The sequence below is a fragment of the Bufo gargarizans genome, chromosome 3 (assembly GCF_014858855.1).
Source record: "Bufo gargarizans isolate SCDJY-AF-19 chromosome 3, ASM1485885v1, whole genome shotgun sequence".
Lineage (NCBI taxonomy): Eukaryota > Metazoa > Chordata > Amphibia > Anura > Bufonidae > Bufo > Bufo gargarizans.
Window position 1 is genome coordinate 3,275,608 of NC_058082.1, and position 24,423 is coordinate 3,300,030.

Genomic DNA, 24,423 nt, shown 5'->3' on the forward strand with positions numbered 1-24,423 from the left:
ACCCGTGTACTGTACTGACACCTCTGTATGACTCGTGTACTGTACTGACACCTCCGTATGACCCGTGTACTGTACTGACACCTCCGTATGACCCGTGTACTGTACTGACACCTCTGTATGACCCGTGTACTGTACTGACACCTCCGTATGACCCGTGTACTGTACTGACACCTCTGTATGACTCGTGTACTGTACTGACACCTCCGTATGACCCGTGTACTGTACTGACACCTCCGTATGACCCGTGTACTGTACTGACACCTCCGTATGACCCGTGTACTGTACTGACACCTCTGTATGACTCGTGGGCAGTGTGTGTGATAGTCATGTACTGCCCTGTATTACCTGTAGGGGGCTGTGTGTGATAGTCATGTACTACTGTGTATTACCTGTAGGGGGCTGTGTGTGATAGTCATGTACTACTGTGTATTACCTGTAGGGGGCTGTGTGTGATAGTCATGTACTACCTGTAGGGGGCAGTGTGTGTGATAGTCTTGTACTCGCCTGTATTACCTGTAGGGGACGATGTGTGTGATAGTCTCTTACTCCCCTGTATTACCTGTAGGGGGCTGTGTGTGTGATAGTCTTGTGCTCCCCTGTATTACCTGTAGGGGGCTGTGTGTGTGATAGTCTCTTACTCCCCTGTATTACCTGTAGGAGGCGGTGTGTGTGATAGTCTTGTACTCCCCTGTATTACCTGTAGGAGGCGATGTGTGTGATAGTCTTGTACTCCCCTGTATTACCTGTAGGGGGCGGTGTGTGTGATAGTCTTGTACTCCCCTGTATTACCTGTAGGGGGCGGTGTGTGTGATAGTCTTGTACTCCCCTGTATTACCTGTAGGAGGCGGTGTGTGTGATAGTCTTGTACTCCCCTGTATTACCTGTAGGGGGCGATGTGTGTGATAGTCTTGTACTCCCCTGTATTACCTGTAGGGGGCGGTGTGTGTGATAGTCTTGTACTCCCCTGTATTACCTGTAGGGGGCGGTGTGTGTGATAGTCTTGTACTCCCCTGTATTACCTGTAGGAGGCGGTGTGTGTGATAGTCTTGTACTGCCCTGTATTACCTGTAGGGGGCTGTGTGTGATAGTCATGTACTACTGTGTATTACCTGTAGGGGGCTGTGTGTGATAGTCATGTACTACTGTGTATTACCTGTAGGGGGCTGTGTGTGATAGTCATGTACTACCTGTAGGGGGCAGTGTGTGTGATAGTCTTGTACTCGCCTGTATTACCTGTAGGGGGCGATGTGTGTGATAGTCTCTTACTCCCCTGTATTACCTGTAGGAGGCTGTGTGTGTGATAGTCTTGTACTCCCCTGTATTACCTGTAGGGGGCTGTGTGTGTGATAGTCTTGTACTCCCCTGTATTACCTGTAGGGGGCTGTGTGTGTGATAGTCTTGTACTCCCCTGTATTACCTGTAGGGGGCTGTGTGTGTGATAGTCTTGTACTCCCCTGTATTACCTGTAGGAGGCTGTGTGTGTGATAGTCATGTACTCCCCTGTATTACCTGTAGGGGGCTGTGTGTGTGATAGTCTTGTGCTCCCCTGTATTACCTGTAGGGGGCTGTGTGTGTGATAGTCATGTACTCCCCTGTATTACCTGTAGGAGGCGATGTGTGTGATAGTCTTGTACTCCCCTGTATTACCTGTAGGAGGCTGTGTGTGTGATAGTCTTGTACTCCCCTGTATTACCTGTAGGGGGCTGTGTGTGTGATAGTCTTGTACTCCCCTGTATTACCTGTAGGAGGCTGTGTGTGTGATAGTCTCTTACTCCCCTGTATTACCTGTAGGGGGCTGTGTGTGTGATAGTCTTGTACTCCCCTGTATTACCTGTAGGGGGCTGTGTGTGTGATAGTCATGTACTCCCCTGTATTACCTGTAGGAGGCGATGTGTGTGATAGTCTTGTACTCCCCTGTATTACCTGTAGGAGGCGGTGTGTGTGATAGTCTTGTACTCCCCTGTATTACCTGTAGGAGGCGGTGTGTGTGATAGTCTTGTACTCCCCTGTATTACCTGTAGGGGGCGGTGTGTGTGATAGTCTTGTACTCCCCTGTATTACCTGTAGGGGGCTGTGTGTGATAGTCTTGTACTCCCCTGTATTACCTGTAGGGGGCTGTGTGTGATAGTCATGTACTCCCCTGTATTACCTGTAGGGGGCGGTGTGTGATAGTCATGTACTCCCCTGTATTACCTGTAGGGGGCGGTGTGTGATAGTCATGTACTCCCCTGTATTACCTGTAGGGGGCGGTGTGTGATAGTCATGTACTCCCCTGTATTACCTGTAGGGGGCTGTGTGTGTGATAGTCATGTACTCCCCTGTATTACCTGTAGGGGGCTGTGTGTGTGATAGTCTTGTACTCCCCTGTATTACCTGTAGGGGCCGGTGTGTGTGATAGTCATGTACTCCCCTGTATTGATCCATCTATTGACATTATAGGTCCAGAGAAGGGTTTCTCACCTGCAGGAAGCAGCTTCCCCGAGCAGCGCCCTCACTCAGGGTGGCATTGTATATGGCACTGGCGAACACGGGTTCATTATCATTAACATCCAGTAGCTGGACCTTGACAATAGCGGTGGAGCTCAATGGTGGCGTGCCACGGTCTGAAGCGACCACTGTCATCTGAGGCTGGGGGTCTTTCTCATAATCCAGTGGAGCGGCTGTAGTGATGACTCCAGTTTCTGGATGGATCTGGAACCATGGTGTGTCTACAAGGCTATATCTGATTTCTCCATTCTCTCCGTGGTCTTTATCCCGGGCCGTCACTTGGAGAAGGAAGCTCCCAGGGTGAACGGCCTCTGGTACACTATGGCTGTACTCTTGTCGATCAAAGACTGGTGGGTTATCATTGATATCAGTCACCTCAAGAACAAACGAGGACTCTGCCCTTAATGGAGGAGTTCCTGTATCCGTAGCAAGAACCCTTAACCGGTAAGAGTCTCGCTCTTCACGGTCTAGTAATTTGTCCACACAAATGAGGTAGATGATGCTATCCTTTGTGGTCAAAGCAAACTTTCCATCCCCACCCTCCAGAGTCACATCCACATCCGGATGCTCACCATAGTCAGGATCGGATACAGAGATTCGGGCTACATACTGCCCAGGTGTGGCCCCCTCTGACACTCTTGGGGCTCCATCTTCACTCAGAAATATTATGGTCATGCTGGGCTGGTTGTCGTTGGAATCCCGTACCTGAATAGATACAAATGCCGTTCCCACTTCTGGCTGAGCTGCTCTGTCCTTCGCCTGCACAACCAGTTCGTGAGCTTTCCGAGTCTCATAATCCAATGGTTTGCTAAGCTGGATAAGTCCAGAATGGGGATTAATGGTAAAGAAACCCTCAGGGTCACTTTGCCGACGGTTGATCTCATAAATAATGTCCCCATTTTCACCCAGATCAGCATCTGTGGCATAGACCTGAAGGACACTAGATCCCGGTAAAAGGCTCTCAGAAATAAGTGCTTGATAGCGGCTCTGATTGAATGCTGGAGCATGGTCGTTGATGTCCTGGATAGATATATCCAATTTCATCTGCGAGCTTCGACTTGGAGAGCCACCATCATATGCCTCCAGAATTAAAGAATACGATGAACAATTCTCCCGATCTAGCTCTGAGTTTACGACCAGTTCTACAGACAGTATACCGCTGGACATTTGCCGAGTTTCTAGTCGGAATGCGTGCATGGGATCTCCATTTTTAATAAGGTAACCCTGAGTGGCCAGTGCTCCACTGTCTAAATCCACAGCTGGCTCTAGAGGGTAGCTAGTACCTCGGGGTGTGTGCTCTGGAATGACAATTTCTAAACGACCTTTAGAAAACGTGGGAGTGTGGTCATTGATGTCATCCACATGAATTTCCACTTCCACAGTAACACCTTCTGGGGTGACCGCTATAAAGCTATAACGGTTCCGTTGCTCCCGGTCAAGAACTCGAGCTGTCTTGATTATCCCGGTGTGCTCGTCTATCTCTAAATCACTGGTAACACCACTCCCTTCTTGCGCTGAAATAAAAAACATGTGCCCAGTACTGTCAGGTGGAAGACCCGCGCTGATGTCACCGATGATGGTTCCAGCTGGTTGTTCTTCATCGATGTGGAGCTCCAGGACCCCCAGAGAGGAAAAAGATGGAAAACAAGCCAACAGCATCAACAGGTAGATCTGGAGTGGCAGCATTTTTCCTACATCCAAGGTCAACGGTTACAGTTGCTCATTCTGCAGAAAAAAGAAATAACAATGAGGTGGAAAAAAAATACTAAATAATCCTTTAGGATTTCATCCTGTCATTCCACCCTTAGGGTTGCTGAATCATCTCAATATCTCATGGCTTCCCTCTGTGTAACCTGCTATGGTTGAGGTAGACCCTGTATGCTATGGATTCTTTGTCCTTTTTGAGTCCTGCATTTGGTGAGGCTGACCCTATGGTTCCTTTCGAGGTTGTCTCTTTGATAGCTGCTAACTGCATTCCTCCACCTCCGGAGAACTGCAGAGCCTTAGCTATCTTGGGTTTGCAGCTGCCTTTTCTAGATGTATAAGGAAAAAACATTTCTATTTTTTGTTCTTGTCCTGATAGAATTACTGCCCCATACTCTCGGCACTTCACATCTGCCATTAACCCTTTCACCTCAACAGAGACTAAAAAGGAAGATAATTCCGGTGGCCAACACAAGGTTGACAGCAGAGGGGCCCTGTCTCCATGTGTCTAGCTCGTGGTGTGGTTACTTGTAGTTCACAATCATTCTGTCATTGCTGTAATGAATATCAGATCTTAGTTCTTGGACTTCTTAATGAGCATGGTGGGCTTGTGCTTCTACACAGCAGCCAATCTGTCCAAGCCAAGCTACAACCTGAGGAGGACAAAACAACAGCATAAGCCTGGGAGGAGACAGGAGGTGGACTGCATCAGATGGCAATGGACAATGCAGAGAATCTAGTCATGATCATAACTGAGCTCTGGTTAAGCAGAACTACGAAACAGCCAATACTGGAAGATAATATACTTATATTGAGGTGTGGACAGCCAGGCAGAGAGCTATTCTAGTTCTATTCATGTGACCTTCACTGCTTTGACTGTATCCTCATTGTCAGAAACCCCTTTTACGGGACCTGACAAGAGTCCATGAACGTCTACTAACTGCTGAGATTTAGAGAGTACCACAAGCCACATACCATTGGAGCTAAGACTTAGAGACTAACACAAAACATGAACTATGGAAGCTATGATCTAGATCGTAATACTAGCTATATACCCTAGGATCTCTGAACTAGCCTAACATGAACCATAGGAAATTAGATAAGCCATGAAGTACCAGATACTGGGAGCTCTGATTTATAGAGTACAAAGATCCATGTGAAATCTACCTGGATACCGAGGTGTTGCCTTCCAACATCCATGGACTGTGTATTGGAAACCATGATCTAGAGCACGGATCAGCAACCTCTGGCACTCCAGCTGTTCAGAAACTACATTCACTTCTATGGGAGTTAGAATAACATGTTTGCATGCTGGGAGTTGTAGCTTCACAGCAGCTGGAGTTCCAGAGGTTGCTGATCCCTAATGTAGAGATTACATGGGACCTGTGAGGTACAGAGTACCGGCATCCGTACCAGTACTATATTCGGGTGGCGTAGAGCTGGAACGTTCATCAGAATCCGTGTACTATCTACGGAGAGTTACGAGATGCAGATTCCTATCATCCATTGCCTATCTACCAGGAGCCTTGAGGTGTAAATTACTAAGACCCACATAATATCTACTGAGAGCCTTCAGGTGCAGATTACTTTTATCAGTTCAACATCTAATAGGGACATTCAGATGCAGATTACCAGGATCCATGGACCATCTACAGGTGAAACTCGAAAAATTAGAATATCGGTCAAAGTTCATTTATTTCAGTAATGTAACTTAAAAGGTGAAACTAACATGAGACTCATTACAGGCAAAGCGAGATATTCCAGGCCTTTATTTGGTATAATTTGGATGATTATGGCCTACAGCTTATGAAACCCCGAAGTCACAATCTCAGGTCCCCTTTGCTCAGGGGGTATGGAATAATGACTAGAGTCTGACACTGTGAGCCAAAAATATTCAACCTTTTCACAATATTCTAATTTTAAGTTCCATTACTGAAATAAATAAACTTTTGCACGATATTCAATTTTTTTTTCGAGTTTCACCTGTACTGGAATCTGAACCATATACAGGGAGCTGTCAGGTGCAGATTACCAGGATCCATAGACCATACTGGGACACAGTTTACTAGGCTCCTTAGGATCCATCTATCAAGTACAGATAACCAGAATTCAAAGACCATCTACTGGGAGATATCCAGACTACTAGCATCCAAAGGCCATCTATTAGGAGCTATCCACCGCTGACTACCAGCATCCAAGTGCCATCTACTGGGAAGTGTCAGGTGCAGATTACCAGAATCCAAGACCCCATTACTGGTATCTGTCAGATGCAAATTACCACAATTCATGGACCATATACTGGGACCTGTCAGGTGCAGATTACAGGATCCAAGAACATCTGCCCAGACCTCTCAGATGAAGATCACAGGAGCCATTGACTATCTGCTGGGGCCTGTTGGGTTCAGATTACCAGAATCCATGGACAATATACTGGGATCTATCAGATGCAGATTACCAGGATCCATCGGTCATCTAAGGCTACTTTCACAATAGCGTTTCTCTGGATCCGGCAAACGCTTCCATTACTGATAATACAACCGTCTTCATCCAATATGAATGGATCCGGTTGTATTATCTTTAACATAGCCAAGACAGATCCGTCATGAACTCCTTTGAAAGTCAATGGGGGACGGATCCTTTTTCTATTGTTTCAGAATGTGTCAGATGGAAAGAAAACCGCAGCATGCTGCTCTCCGGTATAAGAACGGAATGCATTTTGGAGCGCTCCGCTCTGTTCTGTTACGTTTTGTTCCCATTGACAATAAATGGGGACAAAACGGAAGTGTTTTTTCCCCGATATTGAGACCCTATGACGGGTCTCAATACCGGAAAATATTAACACTAGTGTGAAAGTAGCCTAATGGGACCTCTCAGGTGCAGATTACTAGGATCCATCACCTATCTACTGGACCTGTCAGGTACAGATTACTAGGATTCATGGACCATCTACTGGGACCCGTCAGGTGCAAATCACCAGGATCAATCACCTATCTAATGGGACCCATCAGATGCAGATTACCAGGGTCCATTCCCTATATTCTGGGATCTTTCAAGTGTAGATTACTAGGATCCATGGACCATCTACCGGGACCTGTCAGGTGCAAATCACCAGGATCAATCACCTATCTAATGGGACCCGTCAGGTGCAGATTACTAGGATCCATCACCTATCTACTGGGACCTGTCAGGTACAGATTACTAGGATTCTTGGACCATCTACTGGGACCCGTCAGGTGCAAATCACCAGGATCAATCACCTATCTAATGGGACCCATCAGATGCAGATTACCAGGGTCCATTCCCTATATTCTGGGATCTTTCAAGTGTAGATTACTAGGATCCATGGACCATCTACCGGGACCTGTCAGGTGTAGATTTCCAGGATCCATCGACCAGAGGATAACCAGGATCCATGGAGCATCTAGTGGGACCTGTGAGGTGCAGATTACCAGGATTCACAGACCATATACTAGGAGGTGCAGATTATCAGAATCCATCAACCATCTATCAGGACCTGTCTGGGGGAAGATAACCAAGACCTATGGACCATTTATTGGGATCTGTCAGGTATATATTACCAGGATCATTCACCTATCTACTGGGACCTTTTGAGTACAGATTGCCAAGATCTATTGCGTATCCACTGGGACCTGTCAGGTACAGATTACTAGGATCCATCACCTATCTACTAGGACCAGTCAGGTACAGATTACCAAGATTAATGGACCATTTACCGTGAGGTGCAGATTGCCAAGAGCCATCAACCAATTATCAGGACCTGTCTGGGGAAAGATACCTAAGACCTATGGATCGTTTATTTGGACCTTTCAGGTAAAAATTACCAGGATCAATAACCTATCTACTGGGACCTGTCAAGTACAGATTACCAGGATCTATTGCCCATCTACTGGGACCTGTCAGGTTCAGATTACCAGGATCCATTGCCTATCTACTGGGACATGTCAATTTTAGATTACTAGGATACATGGACCATCTAGTGGGACATGTCAGGTGCAGATTACGAAGATCCATGGACCATCTACCAGGACCTGTCAGGTGCAGATTGTCAGGATCCATGGACCATCTATCAGGAACTGTCAGGGGAAGGTGACCAGAATACATGGGCCATCTAATAGGGCCTGTGAGGTACAGATTATCAGGTTTCATGGACTATATATTGGAAGGTGCAGATTACCAGAATCCCTTGACAATCTATCAGGACCTGTTTGGTAAAAGATAACCAATACCATGGAACATCTACTAGGACATTTCAGGTAGAGATTACCAGGATCCATCACCTATCTATAAAACCTGTGAGGTATAGATTACCAGGATACATTGACCATCTACTGGGATCTGTTAGGTGCAGATTACCAGGATCCATCATCTACATATCTATTGGGACCTGCTAGGTACAGATTACCAAGATTAATGGGCCATATACTGAGAGGTGCAGATTACCAGTAGTCATCGACCAACTATTAGGACCTGTCTGGGGGAAGACAACCAGAATACATGGACCATCTAGTAGGACCTGTTAGGTGCAGACTACCAGGATCCATATGGACCATATACCGGGACGGGCATATTATCAGGATCCATCAACCAGCTATCAAGATCTGTCAGGACAGATAACCAGGATCCATGGACCTTCTAGTGGGACCTGTGAGGTGCAGATTACCATGATCCATGGACCATATACTGGGAGGTGCAGATTATTGGTATCCATTATATATCAGGACCTGTCTGGGGACACATAACCAAGACCTATGGACCATTTGTTAGACCTGTCAGGTACAGATTACCATGATTCATCACCTATCTATTGGGACCAGTCAGGTGCAGATTACCAGGATCCATCGACTAGATACTGGGATCTGTCAGGTGCAAATTTCCAGGATCTATCATCTATCTACTGGGACCAGTCAAGTACAGATTACCAGAATCCATTGCTTATCTACTGGGAACTGTCAGGTGCAGATTAGCAAGATCCATGGACCATCTATGAGGAACTGTCAGGGGAAGATAACCAGAATAGATGACATGGACCATCTAGTGGGACCTACTATAAGGTCAGATTATCAATATCCATCAACCATCTACTGGGATCTGTCAGATGCAGATTACCAGGATCCATCACCTATTTACTTGGACCAGTCAGGTACTGATCATTAGGATCCATTACCTATTTACTGGGACCTGTGAGGTGTAGATTACCAAATCCAGCAACCATCTATCAGGACCTGTCGGGGGAAGGCAACCAGGATCCATGGACCTTCTATTAGGACCTGGTAGGGGAAGATAACTAGGATCCATGGACCTTCTATCAGGATCTGGTGGGGGAAGATAACCAAGATCCATGAACCTCCTATTAGGACCTGGTTGGGGAAGATAACTAGGATCCATGGACTTTCTATCAGGATCTGGTGGGGGAAGATAACCAGGATCCATTGCCCATATACTGGGAGGTGTAGATTAGGATTAGGATCCATCAGCCATTTGTCAGAGCCTTTCAGGGAAGATAACCAGGATCTATGGACCTTCTAGTGGGACCTGTAATGTATAGGTGTCTCAAATTATGAGTCTGTTGCTTCTCCCTCTGTGGTGATGACTGGGGGCTAATTCCCCCATATGTAAGTTATCTGATACTGTGGGGGCACTGGGGATGTTCCAAATATCGAGGTGCTTGTGAAGGACTTTGATGCAATTGCCTATATGCTTCAGTTTAATTCTCTCCCTGCTATTTTAAGGTCTATATTGTTTGGTTCCAAATGTCAAGAATGAATGTATTCGTGTACCGAACAGGGAGGCTGAAATTATGTTTGTATGTGGGATGGAAAGTACTTTTCTGAAAGTGTTAAAAGTTGTAAATGTTCTGGCCAGCAGACAATTGAGCTGTGTGTATTCTGAAAGTGTTAAAAGTTGTAAATGTTCTGGCCAGCAGACAATTGAGCCGTGTGTATTGTTAAAACTCAATTATCTAGCCGGGCCCAGAGGAGGAGTTTTATGCTGCATAAATTGTGAGTTCTGTGCGCCAGTAAAGTTAGTCTCGTGTTTCCAGCATTAAGTTGACTCGTGTGGATTATTCGGCGATTCCAGGGATATTCCTACTCGTGGAATATTGGGTGACTTTCTTTCATGGGAAGAAGGGAATGCTTGACGGGGATATTTTCTACGACCGTCACAACTGGTTGGCAGCAGCGGGATTTTCCCTTCTACTTTCCTTTACACCAGGATTCCAAGCAGACACTGGGAACAGTGAATGGAAGGCTGGTACACCCTGCTTAGAAGAAATACACTGAAAGAACTACTGGAAGTCCGTGGAAGGATTGCTAGCAACAAAACCAAGCGGGTCATTATAGCAGAATTAATGGAGCTAGACCAGGAGAACTTGGTTGCAGCAACGCCAGCAGTACAAGAGATGGGGACACCAGTGATTCAGGAGGAGGAATCACCAGCCAACAAGGCAATGAGAGAGAAGCTAGCATGGTTCGGTCCGAACCCAACGGCGGATGTGGTGCTGAAAGTGATGAACCTGTTAGCGGAGGAGGCTAAACAAATAAGAGACGCAGAGCTACAGTTAAAACTGGCAGCAGTCCAACAAGCAGCCGCACATTCTCCAAACAGTGAGGACAGTACAGCAGACACAAGGAAGATTCCGTTTAGCGCTTTTAAAGCTTTTGATGAAAAAGACTGTGAAATTGATAATTACCTGGCAGATTTTGAGCGACAATGTAACCTGCACCGAATAGATAGAGGAGAGTGGGTCGCAATATTGTCAGGCAAACTGTCAGGCAAAGCTTCTGATGCTTTCCGGACCGTGCCAGAGCAGGAGATCCATAGCTACGCCAGGGTTAAAGAAGTGCTCCTGGCTCGTTATGCAGTAACCCCGGAGTCCTACCGACAAAAGTTCAGGGACTCACGCAAAACCACGAAAGACTCTTACGTGGAATGGGCATGCCAGTTATCCCTGTCGGCCTCTAACTGGGTCAACAGCAGCCAGGCCACCACCGCAGAGGACATTTTGCAACTAATGCTCCTGGAACAATTTTACGAGCACATCCAGACGGATGTCAAAGACTGGGTGAGAGATCGCCGGCCCATGACTCTACCAGAGGCCGCTAAGTTGGCGGATGAATATGCGGATACTCGCAAGACGAACCCGGTCACACCACGGGTACAACCTCCACGACCAACGGTGCCCTCATACCCACCCGCCGCTAGATACCAACCTCCTAACAGACCGGTGACATCTAGCCCTCGCTATCCACGCCAGGAGGGCAATGAACAACGCTGCTTCCGGTGCAAACAGCTGGGTCACTACAAGCAGAATTGCCCCATGGACAACAACACCAGGTCAAATTGGTCTCGACCTGGGTACCGCCCCCCAGCAGCAGCCCATTGTGTAGACTCGGCTTGGGATCCCCAGGAACTGGGTCAGGAAGAACCATTGGGCACCCTTTACGAAGCCCTCATGGTACAATCTGTTATTACGGACAACAGGAAACACCATTGTCAGCTGGTCATGGTTAATGGAAAAACCGCCCGGGGATTAAGAGACAGTGGGGCAACCATCACGTTGGTACAAAGACACCTTATTAAGGCATCAGAGAAACCGGGCAAATCAATTGCTGTGAGAGTGGCAGGGGGGGCAGTATACATTATCCCTACTGCACAGGTACACCTAGACTGGGGGGCGGGAGCTGGCATTGTTCATGTGGGCGTCATGAAAGACTTACCTTCTGAAGTCATCTTGGGCAACGACATTGGCCCCCTGACTTCGGCGTTCGCCTCTACCCCCGCTCAGGAGGCCCACGCAGTAACCACCAGAGCACAAAGTCGCGCTGCCGAGAGCCATCCACTTCCTACTGAGACCCAGGTAAGCCAACCCAACCTACCCTTGACTGTAGAACCCCTACCCTGGGACACCCCAGAGGACTTTGGGCGGGAGGTGACCGGAGACCCTTCCCTCAGAAAGTATCGAGAGAAAGCCAGGAGGGGCCAAGGGGGATTAGAGAAGGAGCAATTTATCTGGGAGAACGGCCGCTTGTACAGGCTCACTGAGACCCGGGGTAATGCACCAGGGCCTAAGCAAAAACGCCAGCTGGTAGTTCCCCGGAAATACCGGCAGGAGTTATTGAGGATTGGGCACGACGTACCCTTGGCAGGCCATTTGGGAATACGCAAGACAGGGTATCGGGTAACTCAGAACTTTTTCTGGCCTGGGGTATCTGACGACGTCAGGGCGTATTGTCAAACGTGCGAGGTATGCCAACGTATAGGTAAAAAGGGAGACCACCCAAAGGCTAAACTAGTTTCCATGCCCATTATTGAAGAACCGTTCACAAGGGTAGCCGTGGACATTATAGGGCCCCTGGCCCAACCTAGCCGTTCCGGCAAGCGGTATATACTCACCATAGTAGACTACGCCACCCGTTACCCCGAAGCGGTAGCTCTCTCTAACATACAGGCTGAGACCGTAGCAGAGGCCCTAGTTAAAGTATTTTCCCGAGTAGGCTTTCCCAAGGAGGTTCTGTCCGACCAAGGTACCCAATTCACGGCCGAGGTAACCCAGCAGATATGGAAAACCTGTGGAGTTAAATCCCTGACTAGCTCCCCATACCATCCCCAGACTAACGGCCTGTGCGAGCGCTTCAACGGAACGCTAAAGCAAATGTTGAAGTCGTTCACGGGGGCATACAAGGATTGGGAGCGATTCCTGCCACACCTTCTCTTTGCCTACCGAGAGGTGCCGCAGGAATCGACCGGATTCTCACCCTTCGAACTTCTCTATGGGAGGCGGGTGAGGGGGCCCTTAGATCTCATCAAGGATCACTGGGAGGGGCAGACAGAGATTGAGGGGACCCCGGTTGTACCTTATGTCCTGGAGCTGAGGGACCGCATGGAGGAATTAGCCCAGACAGTGCGAGAGAACCTCCGGGCGGCCCAGCAGCGCCAGAAGGTATGGTATGACCGACGGGCTAGGCAGCGGAGCTTTCAGATAGGCCAAAAGGTCATGGTATTAAGACCGGTCCGAACAGACAAGCTCCAGGCCGCCTGGCAGGGCCCCTATAAAGTTATAGGACAGATATGCGACACGACCTACACGATAGCCAGCTGCGAGGATGAAGATGTGAAACGAACCTTTCACATCAACATGCTCAAGGCCTATCAGGAACGGGCAGAGGAGGTAGTCGCTATCTGTGCACCAGCAGGAGAAGACACAGAGACCCTACCCCTTCCCAACCTATTGGGCAGTAACGACGGGATGACCCAGATAAAGAAAGTCCAGCTAGGTGAACAGCTGGAGCCGCAAGAGCGGGCTCAAGCTGTCCGCTTACTAGAAACAAAACAGGCCACATTCTCTCAGGAGCCTGGATACACACTCCTAGCCATACACAAGGTAGAGACTCCAGGACAGGCACCCCTGAGACAGCCCCCTTACCGTATCCCCGAAGCAGTCCGGCAAGGGATGCGGAAGGAAATAGATGAGATGCTTCGGCTAGGCGTAATTGAGCCCTCAGAAAGTCCTTGGGCCTCGCCGGTAGTCTTAGTGCCAAAGAAGGATGGGACAACCCGCTTCTGTGTAGATTACCGGCGCCTCAACGACAAGACAGTTACGGACGCCTATCCGATGCCACGGATGGACGAGCTGCTTGACCGTATCTCTGCAGGGAAGTATCTGACCACAATAGACCTATGCAAGGGATATTGGCAGATTCCCCTAGCAGAAGATGCCATACCCAAGTCGGCCTTCATCACCCCGTTCGGCCTATACCAATTCCGGGTTATGCCGTTCGGGATGAAGAACGCCCCGGCCACCTTCCAACGGATGGTGGATCAGTTACTTGGGGGTCTCCAGAGCTTTGCATGCGCTTACCTGGATGACATCGCCATCCATAGCGATACTTGGGAGGCGCACCTAGAGCACATAGGGGTAGTATTAGATAGGATCAAGGGGGCCGGGCTGACCCTGAAACCCGACAAATGTCACTTGGGTATGGCGGAGGTACAATATTTGGGCCACCGAGTAGGATGTGGTAAGCAACGGCCGGAGCCGGCTAAGATCGAGGCTGTTGCCAATTGGCCCACTCCCCACACCAAGACACAAGTCATGGCTTTCTTAGGCACAGCCGGCTATTACAGACGCTTTGTACCCGACTATAGCGCCCTGGCCAAACCCCTGACCGACTTGACCAAAAAGAAGCTACCCCGACAAGTCCTGTGGTCCCCGGAATGCGAGGTGGCTTTCCAAGCACTAAAGACTGCTCTGGTTAATGCTCCGGTGTTGGTTACCCCAGATCCTAACAAAAGATTTATTGTCCACACAGACGCTTCAATGTTTGGACTGGGGGCAGTACTGAGCCAGATCGGGGAGGATGGAGGTGAGCACCCGGTGGCATACCTGAGTCGGAAGCTGTTGCCAAGGGAAGTCAGCTATGCCACCATTGAAAAAGAGTGTTTGGCCTTGGTGTGGGCACTCAAAAAGCTCACACCTTACCTTTATGGCCGGGCGTTCACTCTCATCACCGATCACAACCCCTTGGTGTGGCTTAACCGGGTTTCAGGGGACAACGCCCGTTTGCTACGCTGGAGCTTGGCCTTACAGCCCTATGACTTTACGATTCATTATCGCCCAGGCAAGCAAAACGGGAATGCCGATGGATTGTCACGCCAAACGGATTTAACCTCGGACTAAAAGCTCTGAACCCGTCAACCCTACTGGACCAGGAAAGGTCCAACCGAGTTGCCGGAGCAGGGAGAAAAAGGGGGGCCATTGTGAAGGACTTTGATGCAATTGCCTATATGCTTCAGTTTAATTCTCTCCCTGCTATTTTAAGGTCTATATTGTTTGGTTCCAAATGTCAAGAATGAATGTATTCGTGTACCGAACAGGGAGGCTGAAATTATGTTTGTATGTGGGATGGAAAGTACTTTTCTGAAAGTGTTAAAAGTTGTAAATGTTCTGGCCAGCAGACAATTGAGCTGTGTGTATTCTGAAAGTGTTAAAAGTTGTAAATGTTCTGGCCAGCAGACAATTGAGCCGTGTGTATTGTTAAAACTCAATTATCTAGCCGGGCCCAGAGGAGGAGTTTTATGCTGCATAAATTGTGAGTTCTGTGCGCCAGTAAAGTTAGTCTCGTGTTTCCAGCATTAAGTTGACTCGTGTGGATTATTCGGCGATTCCAGGGATATTCCTACTCGTGGAATATTGGGTGACTTTCTTTCATGGGAAGAAGGGAATGCTTGACGGGGATATTTTCTACGACCGTCACAGTGCTCTCCAGAGGACCCCCCCTGTCCCATCAGATTCCGCCTCTTGTCCCTGTCGTGTCTGGATCTTCCCCATCTGTGTGTGGTTATGAGGATGTTTATCTGGAAGACTCCCTGGTGACCGCCTGGAGTCTGGGGTCACTGAGTGGCTGCCGAGGAGTGAGAGAAGTGCGGCTGGAGACCTCACGTCCCCGAGCACCACCCCCTGTCCTTCCTGCAGGACCTCAAACATCCCCCCGAAAACATGGACATGTTTACAAGCGCTAGTAATGAAATGGTTAAAGCAGGTTCTAGAGTGTCAGCTCTGTGGCCAGAGGAATCTGTGATGTGATAGAATGGTTAATGGCGGTATTAGAGTGTCAGCTCTGTGGCCATAGGAATCTGTGATGGAATAGAATGGTTAATGGCGGTATTAGAGTGTCAGCTCTGTGGCCAGAGGGATCTGTGATGGAATAGAATGGTTAATGGCGGTATTAGAGTGTCAGCTCTGTGGCCAGAGGGATCTGTGATGTAATAGAATGGTTAATGGCGGTATTAGAGTGTCAGCTCTGTGGCCATAGGAATCTGTGATGGAATAGAATGGTTAATGGCGGTATTAGAGTGTCAGCTCTGTGGCCAGAGGGATCTGTGATGGAATAGAATGGTTACTGGCGGTATTAGAGTGTCAGCTCTGTGGGCCAGAGGGATCTGTGATGGAATAGAATGGTTAATGGCGGTATTAGAGTGTCAGCTCTGTGGCCAGAGGGATCTGTGATGGAATAGAATGGTTGACGGCGGTATTAGAGTGTCAGCTCTGTGGCCAGAGGGATCTGTGATGGAATAGAATGGTTAATGGCGGTATTAGAGTGTCAGCTCTGTGGCCAGAGGGATCTGTGATGGAATAGAATGGTTAATGGCGGTATTAGAGTGTCAGCTCTGTGGCCAGAGGGATCTGTGATAGAATGGTTAATGGCGGTATTAGAGTGTCAGCTCTGTGGCCAGAGGGATCTGTGATGGAATAGAATGGTTAATGGCGGTATTAGAGTGTCAGCTCTGTGGCCAGAGGGATCTGTGATGGAATAGAATGGTTAATGGCGGTATTAGAGTGTCAGCTCTGTGGCCAGAGGGATCTGTGATGTAATAGAATGGTTAATGGCGGTATTAGAGTGTCAGCTCTGTGGCCAGAGGGATCTGTGATGGAATAGAATGGTTAATGGCGGTATTAGAGTGTCAGCTCTGTGGCCAGAGGGATCTGTGATGGAATAGAATGGTTAATGGCGGTATTAGAGTGTCAGCTCTGTGGCCAGAGGGATCTGTGATGGAATAGAATGGTTAATGGCGGTATTAGAGTGTCAGCTCTGTGGCCAGAGGGATCTGTGATGGAATAGAATGGTTAATGGCGGTATTAGAGTGTCAGCTCTGTGGCCAGAGGGATCTGTGATGGAATAGAATGGTTAATGGCGGTATTAGAGTGTCAGCTCTGTGGCCAGAGGGATCTGTGATGGAATAGAATGGTTACTGGCGGTATTAGAGTGTCAGCTCTGTGGCCAGAGGGATCTGTGATGGAATAGAATGGTTACTGGCGGTATTAGAGTGTCAGCTCTGTGGCCAGAGGGATCTGTGATGGAATAGAATGGTTAATGGCGGTATTAGAGTGTCAGCTCTGTGGGCCAGAGGGATCTGTGATGGAATAGAATGGTTACTGGCGGTATTAGAGTGTCAGCTCTGTGGCCAGAGGGATCTGTGATGGAATAGAATGGTTAATGGCGGTATTAGAGTGTCAGCTCTGTGGCCAGAGGGATCTGTGATGGAATAGAATGGTTAATGGCGGTATTAGAGTGTCAGCTCTGTGGCCAGAGGGATCTGTGATGGAATAGAATGGTTACTGGCGGTATTAGAGTGTCAGCTCTGTGGCCAGAGGGATCTGTGATGGAATAGAATGGTTAATGGCGGTATTAGAGTGTCAGCTCTGTGGCCAGAGGGATCTGTGATGGAATAGAATGGTTAATGGCGGTATTAGAGTGTCAGCTCTGTGGCCAGAGGGATCTGTGATGGAATAGAATGGTTAATGGCGGTATTAGAGTGTCAGCTCTGTGGCCAGAGGGATCTGTGATGGAATAGAATGGTTACTGGCGGTATTAGAGTGTCAGCTCTGTGGCCAGAGGGATCTGTGATGGAATAGAATGGTTACTGGCGGTATTAGAGTGTCAGCTCTGTGGCCAGAGGGATCTGTGATGGAATAGAATGGTTAATGGCGGTATTAGAGTGTCAGCTCTGTGGCCAGAGGGATCTGTGATGGAATAGAATGGTTACTGGCGGTATTAGAGTGTCAGCTCTGTGGGCCAGAGGGATCTGTGATGGAATAGAATGGTTAATGGCGGTATTAGAGTGTCAGCTCTGTGGCCAGAGGGATCTGTGATGGAATAGAATGGTTAATGGCGGTATTAGAGTGTCAGCTCTGTGGCCAGAGGGATCTGTGATGGAATAGAATGGTTAATGGCGGTATTAGAGTGTCAGCTCTGTGGCCAGAGGGATCTGTGATGGAATAGAATGGTTAATGGCGGTATTAGAGTGTCAGCTCTGTGGCCAGAGGGATCTGTGATGGAATAGAATGGTTAATGGCGGTATTAGAGTGTCAGCTCTGTGGCCAGAGGGATCTGTGATGGAATAGAATGGTTAATGGCGGTATTAGAGTGTCAGCTCTGTGGCCAGAGGGATCTGTGATGGAATAGAATGGTTAATGGCGGTATTAGAGTGTCAGCTCTGTGGCCAGAGGGATCTGTGATGGAATAGAATGGTTAATGGCGGTATTAGAGTGTCAGCTCTGTGGCCAGAGGGATCTGTGATGGAATAGAATGGTTAATGGCGGTATTAGAGTGTCAGCTCTGTGGCCAGAGGGATCTGTGATGGAATAGAATGGTTAATGGCGGTATTAGAGTGTCAGCTCTGTGGCCAGAGGGATCTGTGATGGAATAGAATGGTTAATGGCGGTATTAGAGTGTCAGCTCTGTGGCCAGAGGGATCTGTGATGGAATAGAATGGTTAATGGCGGTATTAGAGTGTCAGCTCTGTGGCCAGAGGGATCTGTGATGGAATAGAATGGTTACTGGCGGTATTAGAGTGTCAGCTCTGTGGCCAGAGGGATCTGTGATGGAATAGAATGGTTAATGGCGGTATTAGAGTGTCAGCTCTGTGGGCCAGAGGGATCTGTGATGGAATAGAATGGTTAATGGCGGTATTAGAGTGTCAGCTCTGTGGGCCAGAGGGATCTGTGATGGAATAGAATGGTTAATGGCGGTATTAGAGTGTCAGCTCTGTGGCCAGAGGGATCTGTGATGGAATAGAATGGTTAATGGCGGTATTAGAGTGTCAGCTCTGTGGCCAGAGGGATCCTGTGATGGAATAGAATGGGTTAATGGCGGTATTAGAGTGTCAGCTCTGTGGCCAGAGGGATCTGTGATGGAATAGAATGGTTAATGGCGGTATTAGAGTGTCAGCTCTGTGGGCCAGAGGGATCTGTGATGGAATAGAATGGTTAATGGCGGTATTAGAGTGTCAGCTCTGTGGCCAGAGGGATCTGTGATGGAATAGAATGGTTAATGGCGGTATTAGAGTGTCAGCTCTGTGGCCAGAGGGATCTGTGATGGAATAGAATGGTTAATGGCGGTATTAGAGTGTCAGCTCTGTGGCCAGAGGGATCTGTGATGGAATAGAATGGTTAATGGCGGTATTAGAGTGTCAGCTCTGTGGCCAGAGGGATCTGTGATGGAATAGAATGGTTAATGGCGGTATTAGAGTGTCAGCTCTGTGGCCAGAGGGATCTGTGATGGAATAGAATGGTTAATGGCGGTATTAGAGTGTCAGCTCTGTGGCCAGAGGGATCTGTGATGGAATAGAATGGTTAATGGCGGTATTAGAGTGTCAGCTCTGTGGCCAGAGGGATCTGTGATGGAATAGAATGGTTAATGGCGGTATTAGAGTGTCAGCTCTGTGGCCAGAGGGATCTGTGATGGAATAGAATGGTTAATGGCGGTATTAGAGTGTCAGCTCTGTGGCCAGAGGGATCTGTGATGGAATAGAATGGTTAATGGCGGTATTAGAGTGTCAGCTCTGTGGGCCAGAGGGATCTGTGATGGAATAGAATGGTTAATGGCGGTATTAGAGTGTCAGCTCTGTGGCCAGAGGGATCTGTGATGGAATAGAATGGTTAATGGCGGTATTAGAGTGTCAGCTCTGTGGCCAGAGGGATCTGTGATGGAATAGAATGGTTACTGGCGGTATTAGAGTGTCAGCTCTGTGGCCAGAGGGATCTGTGATGGAATAGAATGGTTAATGGCGGTATTAGAGTGTCAGCTCTGTGGCCAGAGGGATCTGTGATGGAATAGAATGGTTAATGGCGGTATTAGAGTGTCAGCTCTGTGGCCAGAGGGATCTGTGATGGAATAGAATGGTTAATGGCGGTATTAGAGTGTCAGCTCTGTGGCCAGAGGGATCTGTGATGGAATAGAATGGTTAATGGCGGTATTAGAGTGTCAGCTCTGTGGCCAGAGGGATCTGTGATGGAATAGAATGGTTAATGGCGGTATTAGAGTGTCAGCTCTGTGGCCAGAGGGATCTGTGATGGAATAGAATGGTTAATGGCGGTATTAGAGTGTCAGCTCTGTGGCCAGAGGGATCTGTGATGGAATAGAATGGTTAATGGCGGTATTAGAGTGTCAGCTCTGTGGCCAGAGGGATCTGTGATGGAATAGAATGGTTAATGGCGGTATTAGAGTGTCAGCTCTGTGGCCAGAGGGATCTGTGATGGAATAGAATGGTTAATGGCGGTATTAGAGTGTCAGCTCTGTGGCCAGAGGGATCTGTGATGGAATAGAATGGTTAATGGCGGTATTAGAGTGTCAGCTCTGTGGCCAGAGGGATCTGTGATGGAATAGAATGGTTAATGGCGGTATTAGAGTGTCAGCTCTGTGGCCAGAGGGATCTGTGATGGAATAGAATGGTTACTGGCGGTATTAGAGTGTCAGCTCTGTGGCCAGAGGGATCTGTGATGGAATAGAATGGTAATGGCGGTATTAGAGTGTCAGCTCTGTGGCCAGAGGGATCTGTGATGGAATAGAATGGTTAATGGCGGTATTAGAGTGTCAGCTCTGTGGCCAGAGGGATCTGTGATGGAATAGAATGGTTAATGGCGGTATTAGAGTGTCAGCTCTGTGGCCAGAGGGATCTGTGATGGAATAGAATGGTTAATGGCGGTATTAGAGTGTCAGCTCTGTGGCCAGAGGGATCTGTGATGGAATAGAATGGTTACTGGCGGTATTAGAGTGTCAGCTCTGTGGCCAGAGGGATCTGTGATGGAATAGAATGGTTAATGGCGGTATTAGAGTGTCAGCTCTGTGGCCAGAGGGATCTGTGATGGAATAGAATGGTTAATGGCGGTATTAGAGTGTCAGCTCTGTGGCCAGAGGGATCTGTGATGGAATAGAATGGTTAATGGCGGTATTAGAGTGTCAGCTCTGTGGCCAGAGGGATCTGTGATGGAATAGAATGGTTAATGGCGGTATTAGAGTGTCAGCTCTGTGGCCAGAGGGATCTGTGATGGAATAGAATGGTTAATGGCGGTATTAGAGTGTCAGCTCTGTGGCCAGAGGGATCTGTGATGGAATAGAATGGTTAATGGCGGTATTAGAGTGTCAGCTCTGTGGCCAGAGGGATCTGTGATGGAATAGAATGGTTAATGGCGGTATTAGAGTGTCAGCTCTGTGGCCAGAGGGATCTGTGATGGAATAGAATGGTTAATGGCGGTATTAGAGTGTCAGCTCTGTGGCCAGAGGGATCTGTGATGGAATAGAATGGTTAATGGCGGTATTAGAGTGTCAGCTCTGTGGCCAGAGGGATCTGTGATGGAATAGAATGGTTACTGGCGGTATTAGAGTGTCAGCTCTGTGGCCAGAGGGATCTGTGATGGAATAGAATGGTTAATGGCGGTATTAGAGTGTCAGCTCTGTGGCCAGAGGGATCTGTGATGGAATAGAATGGTTAATGGCGGTATTAGAGTGTCAGCTCTGTGGCCAGAGGGATCTGTGATGGAATAGAATGGTTACTGGCGGTATTAGAGTGTCAGCTCTGTGGCCAGAGGGATCTGTGATGGAATAGAATGGTTAATGGCGGTATTAGAGTGTCAGCTCTGTGGCCAGAGGGATCTGTGATGGAATAGAATGGTTAATGGCGGTATTAGAGTGTCAGCTCTGTGGCCAGAGGGATCTGTGATGGAATAGAATGGTTAATGGCGGTATTAGAGTGTCAGCTCTGTGGCCAGAGGGATCTGTGATGGAATAGAATGGTTAATGGCGGTATTAGAGTGTCAGCTCTGTGGCCAGAGGGATCTGTGATGGAATAGAATGGTTAATGGCGGTATTAGAGTGTCAGCTCTGTGGCCAGAGGGATCTGTGATGGAATAGAATGGTTAATGGCGGTATTAGAGTGTCAGCTCTGTGGCCAGAGGGATCTGTGATGGAATAGAATGGTTAATGGCGGTATTAGAGTGTCAGCTCTGTGGCCAGAGGGATCTGTGATGGAATAGAATGGTTAATGGCGGTATTAGAGTGTCAGCTCTGTGGCCAGAGGGATCTGTGATGGAATAGAATGGTTAATGGCGGTATTAGAGTGTCAGCTCTGTGGCCAGAGGGATCTGTGATGGAATAGAATGGTTACTGGCGGTATTAGAGTGTCAGCTCTGTGGCCAGAGGGATCTGTGATGGAATAGAATGGTTAATGGCGGTATTAGAGTGTCAGCTCTGTGGCCAGAGGGATCTGTGATGGAATAGAATGGTTACTGGCGGTATTAGAGTGTCAGCTCTGTGGCCAGAGGGATCTGTGATGGAATAGAATGGTTAATGGCGGTATTAGAGTGTCAGCTCTGTGGCCAGAGGGATCTGTGATGGAATAGAATGGTTAATGGCGGTATTAGAGTGTCAGCTCTGTGGCCAGAGGGATCTGTGATGGAATAGAATGGTTAATGGCGGTATTAGAGTGTCAGCTCTGTGGCCAGAGGGATCTGTGATGGAATAGAATGGTTAATGGCGGTATTAGAGTGTCAGCTCTGTGGCCAGAGGGATCTGTGATGGAATAGAATGGTTAATGGCGGTATTAGAGTGTCAGCTCTGTGGCCAGAGGGATCTGTGATGGAATAGAATGGTTAATGGCGGTATTAGAGTGTCAGCTCTGTGGCCAGAGGGATCTGTGATGGAATAGAATGGTTAATGGCGGTATTAGAGTGTCAGCTCTGTGGCCAGAGGGATCTGTGATGGAATAGAATGGTTAATGGCGGTATTAGAGTGTCAGCTCTGTGGCCAGAGGGATCTGTGATGGAATAGAATGGTTAATGGCGGTATTAGAGTGTCAGCTCTGTGGCCAGAGGGATCTGTGATGGAATAGAATGGTTAATGGCGGTATTAGAGTGTCAGCTCTGTGGCCAGAGGGATCTGTGATGGAATAGAATGGTTAATGGCGGTATTAGAGTGTCAGCTCTGTGGCCAGAGGGATCTGTGATGGAATAGAATGGTTAATGGCGGTATTAGAGTGTCAGCTCTGTGGCCAGAGGGATCTGTGATGGAATAGAATGGTTACTGGCGGTATTAGAGTGTCAGCTCTGTGGCCAGAGGGATCTGTGATGGAATAGAATGGTTAATGGCGGTATTAGAGTGTCAGCTCTGTGGCCAGAGGGATCTGTGATGGAATAGAATGGTTAATGGCGGTATTAGAGTGTCAGCTCTGTGGCCAGAGGGATCTGTGATGGAATAGAATGGTTACTGGCGGTATTAGAGTGTCAGCTCTGTGGCCAGAGGGATCTGTGATGGAATAGAATGGTTAATGGCGGTATTAGAGTGTCAGCTCTGTGGCCAGAGGGATCTGTGATGGAATAGAATGGTTAATGGCGGTATTAGAGTGTCAGCTCTGTGGCCAGAGGGATCTGTGATGGAATAGAATGGTTAATGGCGGTATTAGAGTGTCAGCTCTGTGGCCAGAGGGATCTGTGATGGAATAGAATGGTTAATGGCGGTATTAGAGTGTCAGCTCTGTGGCCAGAGGGATCTGTGATGGAATAGAATGGTTAATGGCGGTATTAGAGTGTCAGCTCTGTGGCCAGAGGGATCTGTGATGGAATAGAATGGTTAATGGCGGTATTAGAGTGTCAGCTCTGTGGCCAGAGGGATCTGTGATGGAATAGAATGGTTAATGGCGGTATTAGAGTGTCAGCTCTGTGGCCAGAGGGATCTGTGATGGAATAGAATGGTTAATGGCGGTATTAGAGTGTCAGCTCTGTGGCCAGAGGGATCTGTGATGGAATAGAATGGTTAATGGCGGTATTAGAGTGTCAGCTCTGTGGCCAGAGGGATCTGTGATGTATTAGAGTGTCAGCTCTGTGGCCAGAGGGATCTGTGATGGAATAGAATGGTTACTGGCGGTATTAGAGTGTCAGCTCTGTGGCCAGAGGGATCTGTGATGGAATAGAATGGTTACTGGCGGTATTAGAGTGTCAGCTCTGTGGCCAGAGGGATCTGTGATGGAATAGAATGGTTAATGGCGGTATTAGAGTGTCAGCTCTGTGGCCAGAGGGATCTGTGATGGAATAGAATGGTTAATGGCGGTATTAGAGTGTCAGCTCTGTGGCCAGAGGGATCTGTGATGGAATAGAATGGTTAATGGCGGTATTAGAGTGTCAGCTCTGTGGCCAGAGGGATCTGTGATGGAATAGAATGGTTAATGGCGGTATTAGAGTGTCAGCTCTGTGGCCAGAGGGATCTGTGATGGAATAGAATGGTTACTGGCGGTATTAGAGTGTCAGCTCTGTGGCCAGAGGGATCTGTGATGGAATAGAATGGTTAATGGCGGTATTAGAGTGTCAGCTCTGTGGCCAGAGGGATCTGTGATGGAATAGAATGGTTAACTGGCGGTATTAGAGTGTCAGCTCTGTGGCCA

The 24,423-nt window shown here is 48.2% G+C and overlaps 1 protein-coding gene across 1 annotated transcript in view; it reads right to left on the reverse strand.

The window, feature by feature from the left end:
• DCHS1 (dachsous cadherin-related 1) overlaps positions 1–24,423 on the reverse strand; it is a 123,715-nt gene that overhangs the window by 93,215 nt on the left and 6,077 nt on the right. Inside the window, exon 2 of the mRNA XM_044288281.1 lies at positions 2,461–4,212. Coding sequence (XP_044144216.1) covers positions 2,461–4,173 — 1,713 coding nt within the window. The 5' untranslated portion in view covers positions 4,174–4,212. The remainder of the gene's footprint in view (positions 1–2,460; positions 4,213–24,423) is intronic.